General features: G+C 38.0%; 1 protein-coding gene and 1 long non-coding RNA gene across 22 annotated transcripts in view; one reads left to right on the top strand and one right to left on the bottom strand.

The window, feature by feature from the left end:
- The window catches only part of LOC147648412 (uncharacterized), an 85,387-nt gene that overhangs the window by 10,988 nt on the left and 54,152 nt on the right, over positions 1 to 20,247 (top strand). For 6 of the 21 annotated variants that reach the window (XM_086866777.1, XM_086866775.1, XM_086866776.1 and 3 more), the window contains exon 5: positions 16,423 to 16,585. The exons of the other annotated variants lie outside the window; for them this stretch is intronic. In XM_086866777.1, the coding sequence (XP_086722903.1) occupies positions 16,423 to 16,545 (123 nt within the window). In that variant the 3' untranslated portion in view covers positions 16,546 to 16,585. The remainder of the gene's footprint in view (positions 1 to 16,422; positions 16,586 to 20,247) is intronic. 21 annotated transcript variants of the gene reach the window in all.
- LOC111940835 (uncharacterized) overlaps positions 7,265 to 20,247 on the bottom strand; it is a 34,260-nt gene continuing 21,277 nt past the window's right edge. The window contains exons 7-9 of the long non-coding RNA XR_002869730.2: positions 16,417 to 16,562; positions 10,472 to 10,958; positions 7,265 to 9,416 (exon numbers count right to left, since the gene is read on the bottom strand). This is a non-coding gene — a long non-coding RNA (uncharacterized LOC111940835). The remainder of the gene's footprint in view (positions 9,417 to 10,471; positions 10,959 to 16,416; positions 16,563 to 20,247) is intronic.

The following is a 20,247-nucleotide window of genomic DNA, read 5'->3' as shown; positions in this document are numbered from 1 at the left end:
AGTTTTAAATCAAAAGAAATAGATGACAGCAATCCACTAAATTGATTTGCAATAAGATTGTGTCCCACTCCAGTGGAATTTTTCAGCTCTCTCTCACTGTGTAAAAGCATTTCCTATTTTAAACTTAAATTCAACGTGAGCCCAAAAGAAACAGTGCTTCCCTTTGTCCCACTGTAAATTGTAAAACTCTGCAGTGCAGAATTATGACGATGAATCTAAAAACTGCTTTTCTTACATTGACTAAATTATTTCCTTTTTGTGAGAAGACTTCTTCTTTGCAAAAGCATGTTAAATCCCTTGTCTAGGCACTTCTTCTCTCCTTAAAAGGTAAATGGCCTTATGGTGTTTTTTTTTCATTTCTCCATTGGAAGGATTTTCTTTTTGAGTGTTTTCTATTAATCATTACCTACATTGTAAGATCTAGTCGTAAGAAGCTTCCAAAAATGACAGAATCTTTTAAAATGCTATCTTTCTGAGCACAAATGCTAAAAGAATCTATTCTAATGTGAATGCAGTTCCTGATATCTGCAGCTGTAATGCCTTTTCAGGTAAGAAATATCGTGACATTTGATCTACTGTCATGGTGGCATCTGTGCAGTATAACTTGGGATGGGTGAGAGAGATGACAAAATGCTTTTTTTTATTGGGAAGGATAAGAATTAAATTGCTTTCTACAGAAAATGAAATCACGATGAATGATGTAATAAGCCAATCAGTTTTTATGTTTTGGTGTATTGAATGTTTGGGTACTGCTCTTAAAAAGTGATGAAAGTAAGCTCCCTGAAGGTCTAATCCTGCAGAGTCTGGGTTCCACTGATTTTTGGTTTGGTTTTGGTTTCGTTTTCCCTGGGGCATCTTTAATTACATCAGAAGGGTATGCATCTTACTATTTTAGCAGGATATGCTTCTTACTATTGCAGAGCAGTAACTAAAGGAAGGGTATTTCACAAACATTTTAGAAAACCTAGAACTCTTTGCTAAAGAATGCTCTCTTGTTACTTGTATCTTCAGTAGGGAAAAGAGTTTAGATGTTTCAGTCTTGGTGTGTACTTTCACATGAACAAGTTTGATGTGGGCTACCGTATGCTGAATGAGGCGACAGCAAGTGCTACTGCATCACACATCCCATGAAAATTGCTTGAATCATTTAGTAGATCCTTTCTGTGCAGCCTGACATATTCAGATTTAGCACACCATCGATCTGACTAATTAGGCTGGGCAGAGGGCTGAGCTGAGTGCCACAAGGGGTTTCCCATGCCTCAGTCTCTGCGCCTCACTGCACTCTGCCTGGGAAGCAGAGCAATGGGTTATGCACCCAACTGGAGGTCCCACAAATGCACCTGTTCCTCATGTCATGGTGCAGCACAGAGCTGTGACACTGACACCAAACTGCTGCAGCTCTTTTGTGTCACCAACCCAGTCCCGCATCCATCAGGAATAGGGGTGGTACTCCACCATGGAAAGAGAGTAGGCTCACAAGATGGGGCAGGTTGTGTCATCACTGCTTCTAATTGCTTGCTGATATGCTGGTGGACATGTCCTCTCCTTGTCCTGTTCAAGCTCAAACTCTAGAGGATCCGGTGGGCACTGGTCATTCAGTCAGAAGACTCAGCTTCCTGGGAACTTTTTGTAGTCCCTCATAACACTGTCCAAAGCAGTTTTTAGAGACTGAGGCTTGGAGGCAGAAGGCAGGTAGATGCATCGGGGAAAGCACCTGAATGAGAAATAGCAACTGCACGTAACAGGCTTGGGCAGCAAGCTGCTGAAGGGAATGTGAGCAACTGCACTGCCATCCGAATGTGTCTAGCTAATGGACCTTAACAGGTGTGATGAGTAAGGTGGCCTAAAAACACATAGAGCTTTTATGTTCAGAAATGAGTTTAAATATTTCTGCTGTGATTTATCTTTTTCCTAACATATTGGCAACAAGATGTGCACTGGAAAGGGCACTAAATAGCCACTAAATTAGTAGCCACATATGTTGTGGTTTGCAGAAGAAAGTCTTCTGTTTATTCAAATTAACCTATAAGTACACAATTTAAAAAATAAAAGCCAGCAGATTTGGTTGGATCAGAAGGAGAGAAGGGGACTTTTATGCACTAAGAAACCAGCCCTATTTCTTATTCTGAGGCTTGATAATTTTAAAAAATGTGACAGCTAAAACCCACTGGCACATGCTGCAAAGAAGGATGTGATAAAATAATGCTACTCATCTTCAAGGCTGTCAGTTCAGCAATCAGTACTTCTATTCATCTCCGCGGCCTGCTAACTCAGTGCTACCATGCGATAGATAAACCCTAATCCAAGTGACAGCGTTCAAATCAGAACTGATTTGATTGTTCACATATGATACCACAAGACACCAGAAGCCTAAAGAGTTTATAAAAATGCCTGGATGTCTCTTGTAGGCACACTTCCCCTCAGAATATCTTGCAGTGTAGGATACACCAGCTCTTAAACCAGGGGTAATTTGTAGGTCACAAAAATGCTTTGGTGGCACTGTCAGTTCTGATCACAATCTAACTCTAGCAAGAGAAGGGAAAGCTCAAAAATAAAATGTGGTTCAGACCTTGTGAAACCCACATAGTCTGCTTTCAAGTTTCCCTTGCAGGAAGTGAATTTTTTTTTTCTCCACAGAGATCAGACTTGCTCTTGAAGAGATCAAACATGAATACATTTGTTTCCATGCATAAAGCAAAGTACATGGGAGAGTGGTTTTATGGCACACACAGCAGTATCTCGAAAGTCATCCTTGCCTCTCAGGATGCAATAGAGCTCCTTTCAACAGTATCTGCAACAGAGCTGCTATTCAAACCTGAGGCAGTAATTGGGTTTTTGCAGGCATTCGGTGGGATCATTACATTTAGGTTCTGAAACATAATTCTGAACAAAGAACTCACGATACCAGTATTTTGTGGAGATTTCAAAGTTTAGTGTGCCTTTATTTTCATACTTTTCACTAGTGTATCCTGAAGTTTTAGAGTAACACTTAGGAGAATAATTGTTCAAGTAGTTCAAAAAGACAATGGCAATGAAGTAATTGAAAGCAGAATGTGACCTGTAGCTGTTCAAGATCAAGAACAAAAACTGAACGACTTTTCAAGGAAATTGTCAAAGTGCCTGAATACAGAGTGAAATAATGGGGCTTCAAGAGAAAATGGGTTTTCCTCTTGTGTCCGGGTCATTTCACAAAACAAAGAGTAAAGTTCTCTTTGTAGCCTTATGTTGAGAAGAACAGATGTCTCCATTTAACAAGGTACTTAGGCCTGTGTCTAGTTTCAATCTTAGGAAAAATTTTTCACTCCTGTGCTTTAAATATTCAGTTTAGGACCATGAAGCTAAATTGCTCTGCAACCAGACTTTGCATCAATCGTATGCACATACAAATTTACACATACACATGTATGTATGTATGCATCTATTTATCTATCTATCTATCTATCTATCTATCTATCTATCTATCTATCTATCTATCTATCTATCTATCTATCTTACCTATCTATCACGTATCTATCTGCCTACTGTTATTTGTGTGCTTGTTTGTTTGTTTATTACCAAGACTATGTAGTTCTTACCTTTTTCAAAGCTTATGAGTGTGAGAGAGTTTGTTCTCACACGTTTTATGTAAAGTGTATTGTTGGTCTCATAGTATGGCTACATAGTTTCTATTTATTCTTTTAATAGTTATTAAAATATGTAAATGTCTTCTTTTTTCCCTATACTTTTTCCTCTAAGATTTAGTGGTACATTGAATAATATTTTTCTAATGTTATTGTTATTGATAGGTAATCTGATGATTGGTAATCACAGGAGATAAATATTGTGTGTGTGTTAAAAGAAGTTTTACTGATGTATAGTTATGCTATTGTGGTTTGTTGTTTAGATGTCCTGTGTTCTCTCCATAGTCCCCTTTCCCCCTGGATGGTTGCCAAGGGACGGCCTTGGTGGTCGGGACATGCGGCAGGAGGGCGAGCTCTGTGCCCTTGCACGGGGCAGTTGGGGGCGGGGCAGGCTTGTTGCCAGGGGGTGCGGCATGGCAACACCTGACCGCCAATCAGGTTACAGGAGAGCAGTCTCCACCAATGGGCAGTGAAGAAGAGTTGATTGGCAGCCTCTGGGCAGGGCCAGGACTGCCTGAGGCAACCCCCAGGGGTATAAAAGGCAGGGCAGCCTTTTTGTGGGTGAGCACATGGTGTATTAGTTCCGTGCTCCCAGTGCTGTAACTTTTCTTTATTCAGTCCTTTGTTATATTTTGTTAAATAAACCTTTGAAATTTTTAAAAGTGAGCATCGTTTCTCACATTATCCCCAAGAAAAATGCAGTTTGAACTTGTCTGAATCTATGAACTTGTCTGAAACTATGCTTCTCAGTGTTCTGCTTATTCTGTCTTTGGTTTGGCTTTTGTTATTCGTTGTGGGATAAGTGTTAATAGAGAAACAGAGAGAAGTCTTGTACTGAAATATTATCAAGCTGTCTTGAGAAAAAGAATTCCCATGTGCAGTATACAAAAACATACAGCCTACACATGTACTTTGTGATGTCAGAGTTCAGCACTTGTTAAATTTCCAGACATACTTCAGTAAGCTTTAGGTATTTAAAAGTCTATTAAACTGATCTCTTGATTTTATTATAGATGGTGGGGTTTTTTTAGTACTTTAGGCCACTGTTAGAACTATTGCCTTCTTTATAACATGCAGGTTCAAACTGGGAATTTACATTGCACTCAAAAATACACATCTCATTTGGCAAGTTTACTTGGTATTGGTGTCACCCGCCTCATCACATCTGAGCTGCATTGGATAGCTGCGGTCTCTATCAAGACACAGTAGATTGTCTCAAACAGGTCACATTTCTCTTGCTCTCTGTATGAGAAGTTTTCTATTTACAACATGTATCACCCTGCCCCAGGTTTTGATGTGCTTGCTCCCGAGTCACTAATGCACACGTGCATGCTCTACTCAGTCCTGGGGACTGAAATGCAGGCAGAGTCTTCAAATTTGTGCAAAAATTAACCCTGCCTATGCTGAATGGTTGCTGCACAGTACCCACTGACTGGTTGGTCCCACTGTATACGTGATGTGATTTTGACAAATCAGGAATATTTGATCTTGGCCTGGCATCCCTGAGTATATAGCACCTGCTATGGAGAGTGTTCACATTATTCCTAGTAAAGGGATCAAAAATTGCTCACAGGGGCATGATTTTATGATTTTAAAGTCTGTTAGAGTGAATAAACAAAAATGAACTGCACCTCTTTGTTAATGGTTATTTTGATTAAAACCCCATGTTTTTGCATTTCTAGTTGAGGTTAAAAATTAGCATTAGAGTTTGTATAGTTTTTCTTTTTTGTTTGATTTGATGGTGAGAAAGCTGTAACCTTGCTGAGAGGGTGACAAATTCAGATACAGACAACCAGTACTTGACAGGTTCTATCAGAAAACCAAACAAGGGAAGAGTATGTACGCCTGCTACCAGCTGTCACAGTATTGAACAATGAATGTTTGATGAAGCTGACCTGCAAATACACACTTCCCTGTGAAAGTGAGCTTTAAGTACTCTCTGGCTGACAAAATTAAAAAGAAGAGGCCTTTGTTGATAATATATATAAATATAAATGAAAAATATTTATTTAGATCTCCCTTTCTAGAACTATGTCAGTAAAATTTGAAGCATAATTCCATTTTTGCAAAATGAGATCTGATGGAGAATTCAAATTATGATCAGCTGGCAGTTGAGGCTGATGGAGCTTTATCCTTTTACAGCAGAGATTAACTTGGACTATGCTGTCTATATCTTGAAAAGCTCTATTATCTTCAAAGAAAATCACAATGAATCTTGCAAATAGTACCATCAAGTGATGGTCTGAAGATATTTTTGTGTTTACTGTAATCACTGTGTATTTTTGCAACAAACAAAAAACAAAACAAGATCTAACAAAAACTAAAACAACAAAAACCCAAACAAAAAACAAACTAAAAACCACAAAAACCCACAACCCCCCCAAACCAACCAACCAACTGAAAAAAGCCAGAAACAAACAAACAAACAAACAAACAAACTCATGACAAAGAGCAAGAAAGTGTAGTTAGAATTGTCCAGCTTCTTTAAATACTTTGTGCATCCAAAGGATAGTAACCTTCAGGGTAAGCCTACTTTTATCATTAGAATGAAAATTTACTTGTGAGGACAACTTCCTGTAAGCAGCAGATTCTGGGTGTATTATCCTATTTCTTTGCAGTCAAGTGAGGTTCTTTGCTTTGCTCTTACTACTATTACTCTTGCTTTTACCTTCTTGGAGGGAAATCCTTTTGTGTCTTTGTCCTTATAGTTAGAATGCAGGTATGCATTTGATACGCTAACAATATTCCTTAATCCAGAGGATATTCTAACAGGGGACTGAGTATTTGATACAAATGATTTCTTGAACTACTCAGACTCCTGATCAACAACACTTAGCATTCATTGTTTTGTTTTACCTAGCTACAGCCACAATATAAAATGTACCAACCCTTAAACAATGAAAAGTAGCATAGAAATTAAAAAAAAAGTAAGAAAAGAAAAAAAGCTTAAAAGGACACTGACGTTGTGCTGCTTCTGGGCTCCACTGTTCCTTTTTTTTTTTTATTTTACTAGGAGCTTAAGTTTGGGCCAGCTGTTTTAGGTATTCTCTACTGCTTTGTCCCTCAGGCTAGTATTGAGGAAATCTTCTTTTTGCATGGAAAAAACAGCCAAGGACTGGATCCTTAGTAGGCCCAAAAATAGGAGAAAAAGGAAAATGCTTATGCCCCAATTCAGGGAAACCAGTATTTACCAATCTAGTTAGTTTGCCTTTATATCCTCCTCTCTGACTCTTCCCTTTACTAAAAGAAAGAAATTTAGACTCCCAGATTTTAAATTACAAGTGACAGTAAGCAAAGTTTGGAGGAGAAGTTTTGTCTTTCGATAGAGTGGCTGATGTAGTGAGAATAACAGATGAGCCCTTTTGGAAGACAGATCTGCAGCTGGTCTGTTGTTTTTGGGGTTTTTTTTCGCAAACATGTCAGTTAGTCTACATAACAGATACGATTTTTCCCTACAGAACTTGTTGTGCTAATAATATTCTCAGACTCTTACAGTTAGAACTAAATCAGTGCTAGAGATGATAACAACCCATCTGATTAAAAAATAAATAATCCCATAAAATATGGGATGTCTGATCTCTCAGCTTTAATGCAAAAAAGCTGTATTTAAAATAAGAACAAACAAACCACAAAGAGTCACATGCTTTGTTGCACTTAGTACTGTAATTTCAGAAAATCTCCAAGATACAATTTTTCAGAAGATCATTTTGCTATTAGAAATGCCCACTCAGTGCCATAGGATTTGATTCAAAAAATGCCATTCTGGCTTGGCAGAGGCAGTAGTTGAGGACTACTATCTTGAGTTCTCTTTCAAAATTGGAAGGATGTTAATATGAAAGACTTGCTTTGGTACTATTATCTACATGTCATTGTCTTGTGAGACCTTTCCTTACCTGCTGAGGCCAGTGTACAAGTGAGCTGTTTGGTGTAATTCCACTGAAATCAATGGTAGTACTTTCCACTCCTAGGATGCAATTATTTAATATTTACCTGATAAGATGTCTTTCCCTGTTTCCCAGGGAAAAGGCAATTTTTCCCCCAGTGGTAAAAATGAGAAGTTACGTATATGCATGAGCATCTGCTTAGAGATAAAATATGTAGCATGTGAGAGAGAAAAAAAATTGTCCTACATCCTGTTCCTATGCAAATATTAACAGATTTCACTGACAAGTGTCAGAGAGAAACTTGTCAAAATTGTTTTACATCAATACCTTTTTTTCTATATCATAATGAAGGGATAATATACTGCAATAATAAACTTCAGGGGCTTTGATAATACAGCCTGCAGGTGGCTAGTAAGGATAAGTGAACTGGCATACTGCCTGGCCTGGCATTTGCTTCAATAGTTCTGTTCTGGCAGCTTTTCTCAATCTGAGATTACTGTCTCCCCCTTCCCACCTCTGATGTAACCTTTAAATAAACGTATGCCAGTGACAGACCAGATATTTCTGTGGAGAACTGAGCTAGTATTTTTTTTCTTTCTATAATAGGACCATTCCTAGGTTACCTGTTCATTGTAACCTGCCCCAGAAGATGCAAATAACCCAAGCTTTTGTTAATATATCCCTTAGATAGATTGAGTGAGATAGATAGATAGATAGATAGATAGATAGATAGATAGATCCCTTAGATACCTAGGTAGATCCCTTAGATGGATTAGATATGATTGATATGAAATATGAAATGATATTCAGTGATTGACATATATAAATGTATATATGTAGGTCTTATTTTAAAATTACTTGGTTGCAATTTAAAGCAGGTATGTAGCTGTTTTAGTTATTATTAGCTATAGTGATATAGTAATGTAAAAGCATGAAAATATCACTTAAGAAATAATATGAGGAAAAGAAAGGGAAAGAAAAGATAAGAGTAGAAAGATATCACTGCTCCTAGATCCACTGACAGTAGTATATGAGGAAAAGAAAGAAAAGAGTAGAAAGATATCGCTGCTCCTAGATCCAGTGACAGTAGATGATTGTTGCAGTTTAGAGGTTCCTTGGTTGAAGTCATGGTCACAATCTTGATCGTCGGTCCTGGGAGAAGCTCAGAGAACACAGTTCAATGGGTGATATACATCCAGGTTCAGGTGGGAGTGCACAACCGTCTTCCCTGGTGGCGGGGAGCTTAACACTCCCTGTCTGATGCAACACTGGAAGGCCCCAGAAATGAGTCTGGGGAAACACCAGGGGTCTTTAATGGTATATGACACCTCCCAAGACATGACAGCTGCCTTTCGCATCAGTGTAGTTGAACCAATCATTCCCCACCAGAAGGAATGCCCCAATACCTTCCCCCACGTTGTAGGACTGAGTCAGTTCTGTAAAGGAGGACTTAGGCAGGATAAAAAATATTATCCCACCTCGAGGGTGCAAAACCCCGCCCCAGCAAAGCACCCTGCTGGCCCTGCAAATGGTCCATTGTTTCGAGTAGTTAACCATTAACATTCCAATCTCTCACCCTTGCAGTATGATTGCAAGTGCATGGTAGTATCAGACTGTGTTATTTTCTAAGCATATTTTGAGAACACTGTTGAGTTGTATAGTCATTTTAGGAATTATATCAGGGATAATCTCTTTTGGCTATGTTGTTTAAAATTCCGTCTCACTGGTACCTTGGAGAACAACAGACCGGTGTAAGTAGCTGCCTGCTGTGAGCTATTGAGATAGTATTACAAAGAGACAAACTGGAAGCACCGTAAGAGGCAGTGCATATTCTTGGTTTGGTGATGCAGTCTCGAATTGGATTGCTTTGTAATTCTTCAGGCCGAGACCACACATGCCATGTTTGCCTCCTCTGTGGAAAAGCAGAGATACTCTGGTTAAGCCACAGGCATTCCCACACTATAGACAATACAGTTAAACTTCTGGTAAAGGAGTCTCATCGGCATCAGCTTAGGTCAATTTACCTGTGTTTCACCACTGTGCAAATGAATTACGAATCTGACAAGCAAATGTCCTTAATGATAATAATAGTAATAGTATATATCTATTAGATTAATACATTTTTATGTATTATGAAGTATTGTTAAAATATTTGCAATTTTTATTAGCAATAATGCTCCAGAGATATCTAGCTAGGAAGTATGACATTCAGATGGATGCAGAATTTTGGAAGAAAATAATTCTGATCTTGCTAAAATACTTTTCCTTCCTTTTTCTTACCTTGGATGCAACATATATTCATCGTATATTTTTGTTATCCTTTGAGTAAGATGCTGTGATTCCACAGCACATAAAAAGTTTACATTATTCTTCAAAATCTGATACCTGTCATTTAAATCTCTTTTCTGACTCTGACACTGCCTTATTACCAGCATTTCTACCTTGATCATAGTTTTAATTATTTTCCCCATTTGCTCAGCATCTTTGCTATTCTGAGCCACTTTCACCTATTTTTCTGTCCTTCTGTCCCTGTTTCTTTCAATCCTCTTAGCTAAACCCTTTTCTATCCTCCATGTCCCTGCCCTCTCTCACACTCCCAGAGCTTGGTGCTGGCCCTGTGACTCTGTGAGATATTTGAAGCTTACATATTTCTGTCCAGCTTGGTGATTTACATTTTGGATAAATTCAGCAGTGCTTTAGAGCTGGACCAGCAGCCGGGTAAATGTCATCAGCTGGGCATGATGACTCAGAAAATGCTGCCAAGCCTCCAGCTTCTGAGGCTTTGCCCTGCTTGGTCAGAGGCTGAAATACTGTTCTGATATTCACTGCTCACCTCAGTGCCTCATGGTGAGCAGAATGAGCTGTCTCCCATTGAAAGCGCTGTAGGGCAATAACTGGCACTCCCCAAGGACCCCATGATGCCTCTGCCATTACTTTCATTCAAATTAAGTGAACTCTGAGTCTCACCTCAGTGCTCAACACAGAATTTCTCTCCTCTCCCCGTCAGGCAGATACTTCTATTAAATCATTCCTTTTCCTCTCTTCCCTCCATGGCCTGACCTGGTCAAAGATTTGCCTGCAGGTATGCTCCTGGCTGCTCCTGAAGAACCATGTTGTTCATGGCATGACTGAACTGGTCTTGGCTCCTTCTGGGTCTGGTTCTTTCTTTATGGGTTTCAATGTAGTCCAGCACTGTAATATAGGTATCTTCAGGGAATGCAGCTTTGGAAATCACAGCATAGTGGGAGTGCTAAATACGGGCTACTGACATCTGCACTGAAAAAACAACAGTGTCTATTGAGAAATAGTTTAAGAGATACCAAGAGAGGGTTGTAGCACTTGAAGAGGTCTCACCAGAGTTGCTTTGTACATAAGTTACAGTCTTACTTCTGGCTTTGAATGAGTTCTGTTGCACAAAGAACTTGGCAAACATGGAACAAAACTTGGACCCTTCCTGGAAAATATAAACATTCAAATATTATCCTTGCACAACAGAAAAACAATATCATTTACCTCCAGGTTGAATACTCCTTTCAGGTCAAAATCTTCTACTGATACCTGTATTGTTTACTTCTAGTTTTTACAGACTCCTAGATCAATGCTTTTATTTTGCAATGGATTTTTTTTTTTTTCTTTATATGGACACTGGCTCTTGAAATACTGACACCACTGCTTGGAGCAGTGGAAATGGGAGGCAAGATCTTTTTCTCTGCCAGAAATTTTCCTCCTCAGTCAGGCTCTGTCAGTGACAATAATGTTGGCATATCTCACTCTGGAAAGCCTGAGGTATAATGTGATTCAGGCTTTCATACTTTCCAGGTTGAAAGGTTTTTGGGGTTTTTTCCCTTTTTTTAAAGAAGATAATCTGTACTCATCAAATTCTTATTTCCTTGACTGGGTTACTATCAACTGTCTTGTCATGAATATCTCACAGCAAACAGAGAAGACACAAGCTCTCATGCTGTGGCTTGGCTTAGGTTCAGCATGTCCACACGGTTAGGACTTCAGATCAGCGTATTCATTTATAGATGACATTTTACTGTCCATTTCTGTTTTCTTGTCCTGCAAATGCTGCTGGCTGGCAGGACTAAAAATTTCTGTACTGCTCACATCTAGAAGTTATTGTGTTCATATCTTGTAGGCTGTGGGTTTCATACAATTTTCTGTCTTATCCTGGGTTCTCCATGTGTTCCTTTTCAACATAGGGTGTTTTCCCTTACAAAATAATGCTCTGTCACATTTCCTTTTTGGGGTGGGTGGTACTAATCTCTTCTGCTAAAGGAAGAATGGGGTAGCATCAAATGAAGTAAAAAACCCATCACAATTACAAGGTGCAAATTTATGGGGTACAGTAACTAACTGGATCACTCTACCTCAGGAATGGTCTGTCAGAGAGGACTTCAGAGACAGCTAAAGAGAACTGAAATATCAGCCTGAGTAAACCTGCTCATATGAAAAGGGACTGGAAACAGTCCAGTCCCATTTACGACACAAATGGCAGGTGTAGGAAAGGTAGGCAGGAATGTATATAGAAAGAGTGGACAGATTATGCTAGAACTCCAGATTTTAAAAATTACTCATCCAAATCATTGAAGTATTAGTATTACTAAGTTACTATTGAAGTATTACTTCCAATCTACTTAGTATTGGACTTAAAGAGGCCACAAAAACTATCATATTGGCTCAGACAAATGTCTCAGTAGGAAAGTACTACAAATTTATCGACTGCATGTTTTAAACTAAAATTAGTATATTTTTATTCCAAACAGAGTTGGTTTTAAGTAACCGAACAAATTGAGTAGACTGTGTTGCATCTTTTCAAACAATTTTGAGCACTTGTCTGTGGCATTTTAATTAGGAAAGGAGAAACATAAACTTCTACAGGCTTGCTCTGATTTTGGGTGGTGTTACCTATATATAACTATGCTAGTCAGCTCTTCTTGAGGCAACGGGGGCAGGGGGGAGAGTTGACCTTGTGATTATGTTAATGACCATCATATGGCAGCTCTTTGAAAAAATGTTTTTTAGAAAAGATGCTTCCCATTTGTCTGGAAAGATATGGATTGACTGAGGATTAAGGACGGATTGCCTCTTCCTGAAATATATACTGTAACTTTTTTGACTGCAACTTGTCAACACAATTAGAAGAATTAAACACCCAGTTCTGCTTTTGGGAAATTGTGAGTGATAGATGTGATGAAAACAAGAATGTGGTAAATCTGTTTCTTGGTAGGGAAGAAATTAAGGAATTGGAGAAGAAGAAAATTTTAGTGTAATAAAGTTAGAAATGTAAATCTGAAGATAAAAAGCTACAACACATAATATAGATAATAACATATAATAACGTTGGTGGTAAAACACAAAATTCCTTTCTTTTTAGAATTTGGGAGAAAAATACCTAGCACATTTGGCTGAATATTTTTTCTCTTTGAGGAGCTGCTTTTAGAAAAACCTGATTTTTCTTACAAACACTTGCAACATGAAATTACTTGAATTATATCTGTTCCTTGGTGAATGGGTAAACACCCAAATAGTAATTTTTATTTCAATGGGACTATTCATACAAATAATTGTGTTTAAGTGGGAGTGAAAAAATGACAAATTTCTTCTTTTGCCATTTCTCTGAATAGCTTCTCCTTTTTTAAAATTGACTTTAAGTGAAACCATCTCTCTCTCACGCTACAGTTCTCTTTTAGCTGTTCCAAGGATTAGATAGAATGCATTGGCACACTTAAGACAATACCATTAGCAGCAGTCTAGCTTGGTCTTCTGGCAGAGACTGTCAGCTCTGAGGTGCATGTTATCATTAAAATATTATATACACATACTGTACTCTTTCACCTGTACATGGAGAAAAATATCTGGCAGCGGGACAGGGCCAACCTAGAACCAGTGTTTTCCTGTCCCTCTACTAAATCTTCCTGATTAGTACACTATAAGTCCTAGATACTTTACACATGGAGGTCAGGTTGCCAACCCTCCCCATAGTAGTATTGCGTCTGGGTACCAGCAGTGGTTTCATTTAACGCATTATGGGGGGAAATCTAGCATTTTGAAATCAGTTTTCTGGAAATCATGAGCAAATTCTCTTGATCTCAGATCCATGGATTACGTTGTAGGAATTACTGCTACAGCCTGATCTCAATGAGAGTGGTCTACAAGCAATTCAATTTTGCAGCAATGGTTAGTTATTAAATTAGCTTAGCTGATTGAGGCATGGTTCTAATAACGCCAATGCTGCAGGTTCAGTCCCTGTTATGGGCCATTCACTTAAGAGGTCAATGAACCTCTTGTGAAACTTTTGGGTCCCTTTCAACTCAGAATATTCTATGATTTAGTTGTAAAAATAGTTATGATGAATTCCAGTGATACATGTTTTTGTTTGCAGAATGAGAACAACTCTGCAGTTACTACTTGATATTCATTTAAAGGAGCATTATTACGAAACAGCTGTCCCATCTCTTCTGCCAAATCCTTGTTCATGTGCCCTGCTTCTGTATTGTGCCACCACAACTAGCTGCACAGCCTTATAGAAAACCGTATTGATAAACCAATCAGCTGAAAAGTCCTCTTGTCCCCCTGTTTACTGTCATTTTTAGTTGAATCAGGCTCCCAGCCTTGTTACTTTACAAATCCTTTACCAGCACAACATAGGGATTGGTGTAAGAGCAGCAACAAATGAGCAGTGGAACAGGATCTGGTTTGGGGGGAAAGATGTGGACTTTTCTGGGAGGATAAATTTAATCATATACTTAAATTTAGGCTTCTAGTTTAAACACATTCAGAGTTCTTTTTCTATGGACATTTTTCAGTTTTCATTTAATTTGCTGTTTTCCTCCAACATTGCTACCAGTAAACATCCTTACATTTGATCTGAACAGAAAGCACCAAAAGGAAACAACAAAGTTTTTTTTTTTAATATCTTAACTTCAGTAGATTTTTTTTTTTATTACTCTTGCCTTGGTTTTTTCAGCTCTAATTAGTTCTGTGGAAAGATTACAGATTGGTTTACCTGAGTATAAGATTTTGTTGAATAGGCAAGTAGTACTTGTGATTAGAATTTGGGGAAAAAATAGAGTTCCTTTGTAAGTTTTTTCACAGTTCTACTGGGATAGATAATAATCCTTCACCAGTGAAAAAATATTCATTCTTGTTTCAAGGGGAAGTAAATAGATTGGCCATTAGCAATGAATTGAAATTATCACTTTTATCCAAGTGAATACACTGCTCTTGTAAAACACTGGTGATCTAGCTGTGTTTAAAATCCGTGTAAAAAGTAGCAGTTTTGCATCTTCTTTTGGCACTTAGTGTACAATGCATGATACATGATGCAGTTAGTGATTCCTGAAAAACTTACTAGACAACATGACCACTTTTAAGCACAGAATACTAATTTTTAAACCATTATATCACGTACATTTCCATAATATTTTTCACCAAGTATTTAATGTGTTATAGTAGAATAATTACTTTCCCATATTAAGTGATTTACTGAAAAACTAGAAATAATAAGATGCTGTATAAAGTCTACTGCAAAATTCCTGTTATTCCACACTTGGATTTCAGCCAATAGACTTAAAATAATTTTAGATTGTAGACTGCTTCTCGCTTTGGAATATAAGCATATATAAAGGCACATACATGGGACCAAATCAGCAGATAATGTGAAGCAATGCAATTCCATTTAACTCAGTCATTTATAGCAGATGGGGTTGTGCCCATATGCTCATACCTATGTGTATGTACTTGTAACACATACACATGTACTTATGTGTGACCTAAAATCGTGTGTGCATGTAACAGTGTACTCAAATGCAATTGCTTTCTTCTGCCAGCAGATTTTTCATTAGACTGGAAAAATGGAAAGCCTTCATGTATTTTAGATATCAATTATTTCTGATTATGAGAGGCACATGATTTTCCACATCCCTCCTGATTTTTAGGGTGTCCCTTGCTGAAACAGCACCAAAGTTATTTTTCTGAAGGCCATCAATGATAGAAATAAAAGACATGAGGAGAGGAGGAAAGATGGAAGTTTAATTTCACCGAATTTGTCCATAGAGAATACACACAGTTAATATTATGACTTTCAAAATGTGGTATGCTATTGAAAAACTATTTATAAAGCTTTGGTATGTACATAGTGCCTGGTATGTAAAATCTGCAGAACTGTGATTGAATTGGAAGAGACCTTCACTTTGCAACAGGTACAAGGTGTCAGGGCAGGAGCTGGCTCCTTTTCCTCCACTGGCTGCCATTTTAAGGGAGAGAAGATACTGATGGGCAGAAAACTTTTGAGCAACTTTAAAAGGAATGCTGATGGTATGAATTGCAAAATCTTTTGAAGGGAGAAAAAGGTTATCCATAAAATTTCAGGTGCAATGGGTTAAAAAATGGAAGAGGATGATAGACAAATGATTAAAGGAAGCACCTCAGGAGGCAGAAGCTCCTTCTCTCCTCTGTGTATGTAAACAAACTACTGCTTTTCCAGAGAGCTGTTGTTTCCATACTTGAAACTCTTGTTTGTTTCTTTCTTTAATTTTTTTTATTGTGGAGTTTTTTTCAGCTTGTTTGTTGTTATGCTTTAAAAATATACCATGAATTATTCCCAAGTGGACAACAAACCTAATAATTTTCTAAGCTACACCTTAATAAAACCAATATAATTCTGTCAAAATGAATGGATAGAATAGTACCATTATTTTGCAGAGTGTTAAAAACAGCTTTGTTCATGCAAAGGCAGGATATCTGTTTTTCTTTGAGCTTCCTATTATCTATATTAAGCCTCTAGGCTACTTGTTACTTCTATTGTGGCTGCTAATGTGTGTTCCTGTTTAGCACTGGTATTATCTCTTGCATGGTCCAGAGATACCTTGTTCTGCCTTGGTGTTAAGTGCAATAAAATTTTGTACCTTCAGACCACCATAAATGACACAGAAGAGGATGATTCATCAACAGCAACTGCTTTAATGGACCTCTTTAGCATGACGGGGTATTATGTGACTCAGATATTACAATGTAATCCGGAAATGTACCACTGAAGAAAAAACTGCAAACCCTAAAGAAAAAGAAGGTATCCAGGTCAGTCAAAGATTGATCTCAATCTGATCACTGATTAGAACCAACGCTTGTTTCCAAATCAGAATTAACAGGTCTTTCTTTGTGCTCCTGACTGGCTTCCTGCTAGTACTACACACTGGATCTTGGTTTTTGCAGCACTGTCACACTATTCATAATGTACAAAGTTGGTAGGACCATAATGGGGTCATGTGGTCCAACTCCTTGCTCAAGCAGAATAATCTCAGAGCACAGGATTGTATACAGATGGTTCTTGAATATCTTCAGTGAGGGAGACTCCACAAACTCTGAGGGCAATCCATGCTAGTGCTTGATCATCTGCACAGTACTATGTTCCAGAAATGCTCAGCACTTTCTTTAATCTGTCCTTTGTGTGTGTTTGATGCACCTACATTTTTCAACATCATTGCTTCCCATAGGTCTTTACCTCCTGTCCTTTTCCTCCCATTTTTCTCTCATTTTACTCATGGTGTACCTCAGGGTTAGTTTTTCTTCCATGCCTTACTATTTCCAGCAGGTCACCACCTTTTTGTTGAGACGATTCTGGTTTAAAATTAAGTACCACTGGGACATGATGCCTGCTGACATAACTGGGGACTGAAATCCCACAGAGCAGAGGCCAAATTTGATAGATATTTTATAACAATTTTGCTTCTGGAGGTATAGAAGAATAAGAAATTTAAGGGCCAAAGGAAATTTAAAGGATGGAGGATGGAGTTGAGGTACTCCTTTATGATTGTATGGGGCCAGAAAAAATTCAGATTTTGTTGATCATAACAGTTCTCATTAGATACATTGGAATAGAGCCGTGTGTGGTTTGGTTCCTACCATAGGATGAATACTTCTGAAGAGAGTGTCATTTATAGGACAGTAATATGTGGAAAAATTAAGATTATCCTAAGTAAAATGCATTTTTAAAATATACCTCCTGTGAATAAATCCTTTATATTAAAAAACATTTAGAAATCTTGAGAGTCTCCTGTAGCAAGATTCAAAAAACATGTGTTCACAGAACAACTGCAATGGTCCAGGCTTTGCCAGTGGAAACTTTTAGTCATTTCACCCATCTGTAACTGCAGGGGAAAATTACAAATATGATTGGCTGTAGCTGTTCAGATATTCAGAGACAATGCTGAAGAGTTTTCAAGCTAAGCACCAAAGAGTATATAATCACATCTTGAAAAGAAGTTTGTACTTTGCAAGTTCAAATGAACAGCTAAGATTGTTATAGAGAAAATATGTCATTTTACCCTCTTTACAAATTGGTTAATGAGGTACCATTGGAATAACTTTCCAAAGGTCACATAAGTCTGTAGCAAAGCAGTGAACTGAAATTCGCTCTCCAAGGTGCACAGTGTGACAATGCAACACTGTCTTTATTTCTATTCCCACATTATTTATTTAATCTCTGATGATATTTAAAATTTCCTTTTAATTTTAGACAATATTTAGAAATCTCTTAAAAAAGCCAAAACCCTTAAATAGCCCTCCCAACCTGTTTTCCTGAATGCTTTTCTGTCCCTCGGGTTGCCTTAGGAAATCATGTTATGGTCATGTTTAATTGTATAGGCTCTATTCTCTACAAAGAAAGTAAGCCTTGACATTAGGAAATCTGAGGGGAAAACATTTGAAAGGGAAGAAGGCATTTAACATTGGAAAGATTTGCATGTGTTCAGCATTAGATAGAGAGCTTTAGAGAAAACACATAAGAGTCTGAGCACTCAGGCTTTTCTGGGTTCCCCACTGGGGATGTGATACTGCACTTGGTTAATATGTTATAAACACAAACAGGCTAGCACTTGCTGAATTTACACTGCACATTAAAAGTTTGAGGTTCCAGGGGGAATTCAGAATTCCTCCTCTTAACAGAACTGTTTTTCTCTGGGGAGATGTAACAAGCCACCACTGTGATCAGCAGCAGTGGTTGGTTTCTGCAGGAATAGAAACACTCATTGCTCCACTTGTTTAACCCATAAGCTCTGACTCTACTCTCCAATGCTCTTTGCACGTGATTATTTACTATAGATTGTAAGTCATCCATATGAGATCTGTAAGAAGGGTCTTGTGATAAAAATCAAAATCTGCCCTGCACTATGCAGAATAATCTTTCTAACTGGAAACATAAATGGTTATTAAATTGTCTTACTTCTTCAATGTAAGATTTTAATAATAAAACTCTTTGGTATTTTTCTTTCTTGCCACTTTGCTAATAGAGTGATGCTTTTGACATATTTTTTAGAAAGGAGAGCATAATCCAGTTGTCCTAAACCATGTTCTACAACTGACAAGAAAATATTTTTGTTGTACATGAAGCTGTAAAAAACAGATCTAAAAAGAGGACATTGGAGTGGGAGTGTGAAAATTTACATTCCCTAAATCCTATATAGCAATCCTAACAACGGCTGTTTTGCTGTGTGCTAACCATCCCAATACTTCCTTTTCAGATGGTTCCCATCTCATACTTTCTACCAAACTACTAGGCATGCTAGGCATTCCATCTATGGGCCGTTGCAATTTTGCTGTCCCTGGGCCCTCTCAGTGCTTACTGGTGAGCTTAATGTCAGGCACTCAGTCAAATCATCAAAAGTTATGTGATGAGGCATCTAAAACCTCAAGTTTTCTGGTGACTCTTCCCTCATGGCTACAGCAGGGTCAGCAGCACAGAGCCTTCACCATGCCTCAAAGCAAAAATCTCACCCAACTCCTGCAAAGTCAGAAAACTTGGGCTTATTTGTGTCTAAGGTGAGTTTCACCCCTCATCTCCAATTCACTGGTTTGCAAAGTGCCTTAAAATAGCTCAGCTGTCAAAGCCAATGTATGAACCCCTCGTCACTTTACCAATGAAAATTATTACTTATCTAAAATTTTTAAAGGTGAAAATATATGGCATTGCATAATGGTGTTTGACAGCAAAATGTGACTGCACTAACTGATGTGAGCTTTCAGTGTGTGCTCCTAGAAACAAATGGACTGCTTTCACACATCTGCAGTCTCCAGGTCTGTCTGTGGTTACTACAGTGACTTCTCTTTGTTCTGTACTTGAGTGCTGTAAGAGTCAAGGGCTCATCTGTCATGTGCTATAGATAATCTCAAAAACACCTTAACAGACAACGTATGAACCCCAGGGCTGTTTATATTCATGAAAACTATTCCTCCCACAGAGGTCACATTGAGCAAGATAAACCATGTCATCAAATATGCAGCATACATTGCAACAGGGGTCTGGCATTGCAGACTTAAGAGTTTTTGTGAGTTGTGTCAAGGAGGACTGTTTTTGTCCTTAGCTTGATGAACAGTTTCAAACAGGCAGTGCTCTTGTAGTTCAAATGTAAATGAGAATACAAGTTACAGCTATCCCCACTTTTCTGTACTGAAATGACAAAATGCGTTTTCTCTTACCTGACTGCTTAATACCCAGAGAAGAGCTAATATACAGGTGTCGTGGTTACAATATCTATACAATAAAATAAACCTAATAAAATTAAACATCTGCCTGACAGCAACATTACAGAGGACTGTCTTTCTGTGTTACAGGCTGCAATATGTGCCTGACACATCGTCAGGTCACAGGTTGTATTTGTACCAATGGCAATAAAGATAATATTTAAAACTGATACAGTATTTCATATAAAAATTTTTAAAGTGTTTTCCCCAAAATATTTTAT

This window comes from Cyanistes caeruleus, chromosome Z (assembly GCF_971803275.1).
Source record: "Cyanistes caeruleus chromosome Z, bCyaCae1.hap1.1, whole genome shotgun sequence".
In the NCBI taxonomy this organism is placed as follows: domain Eukaryota; kingdom Metazoa; phylum Chordata; class Aves; order Passeriformes; family Paridae; genus Cyanistes; species Cyanistes caeruleus.
This window is presented reverse-complemented; position numbering and strand designations above follow the sequence as displayed.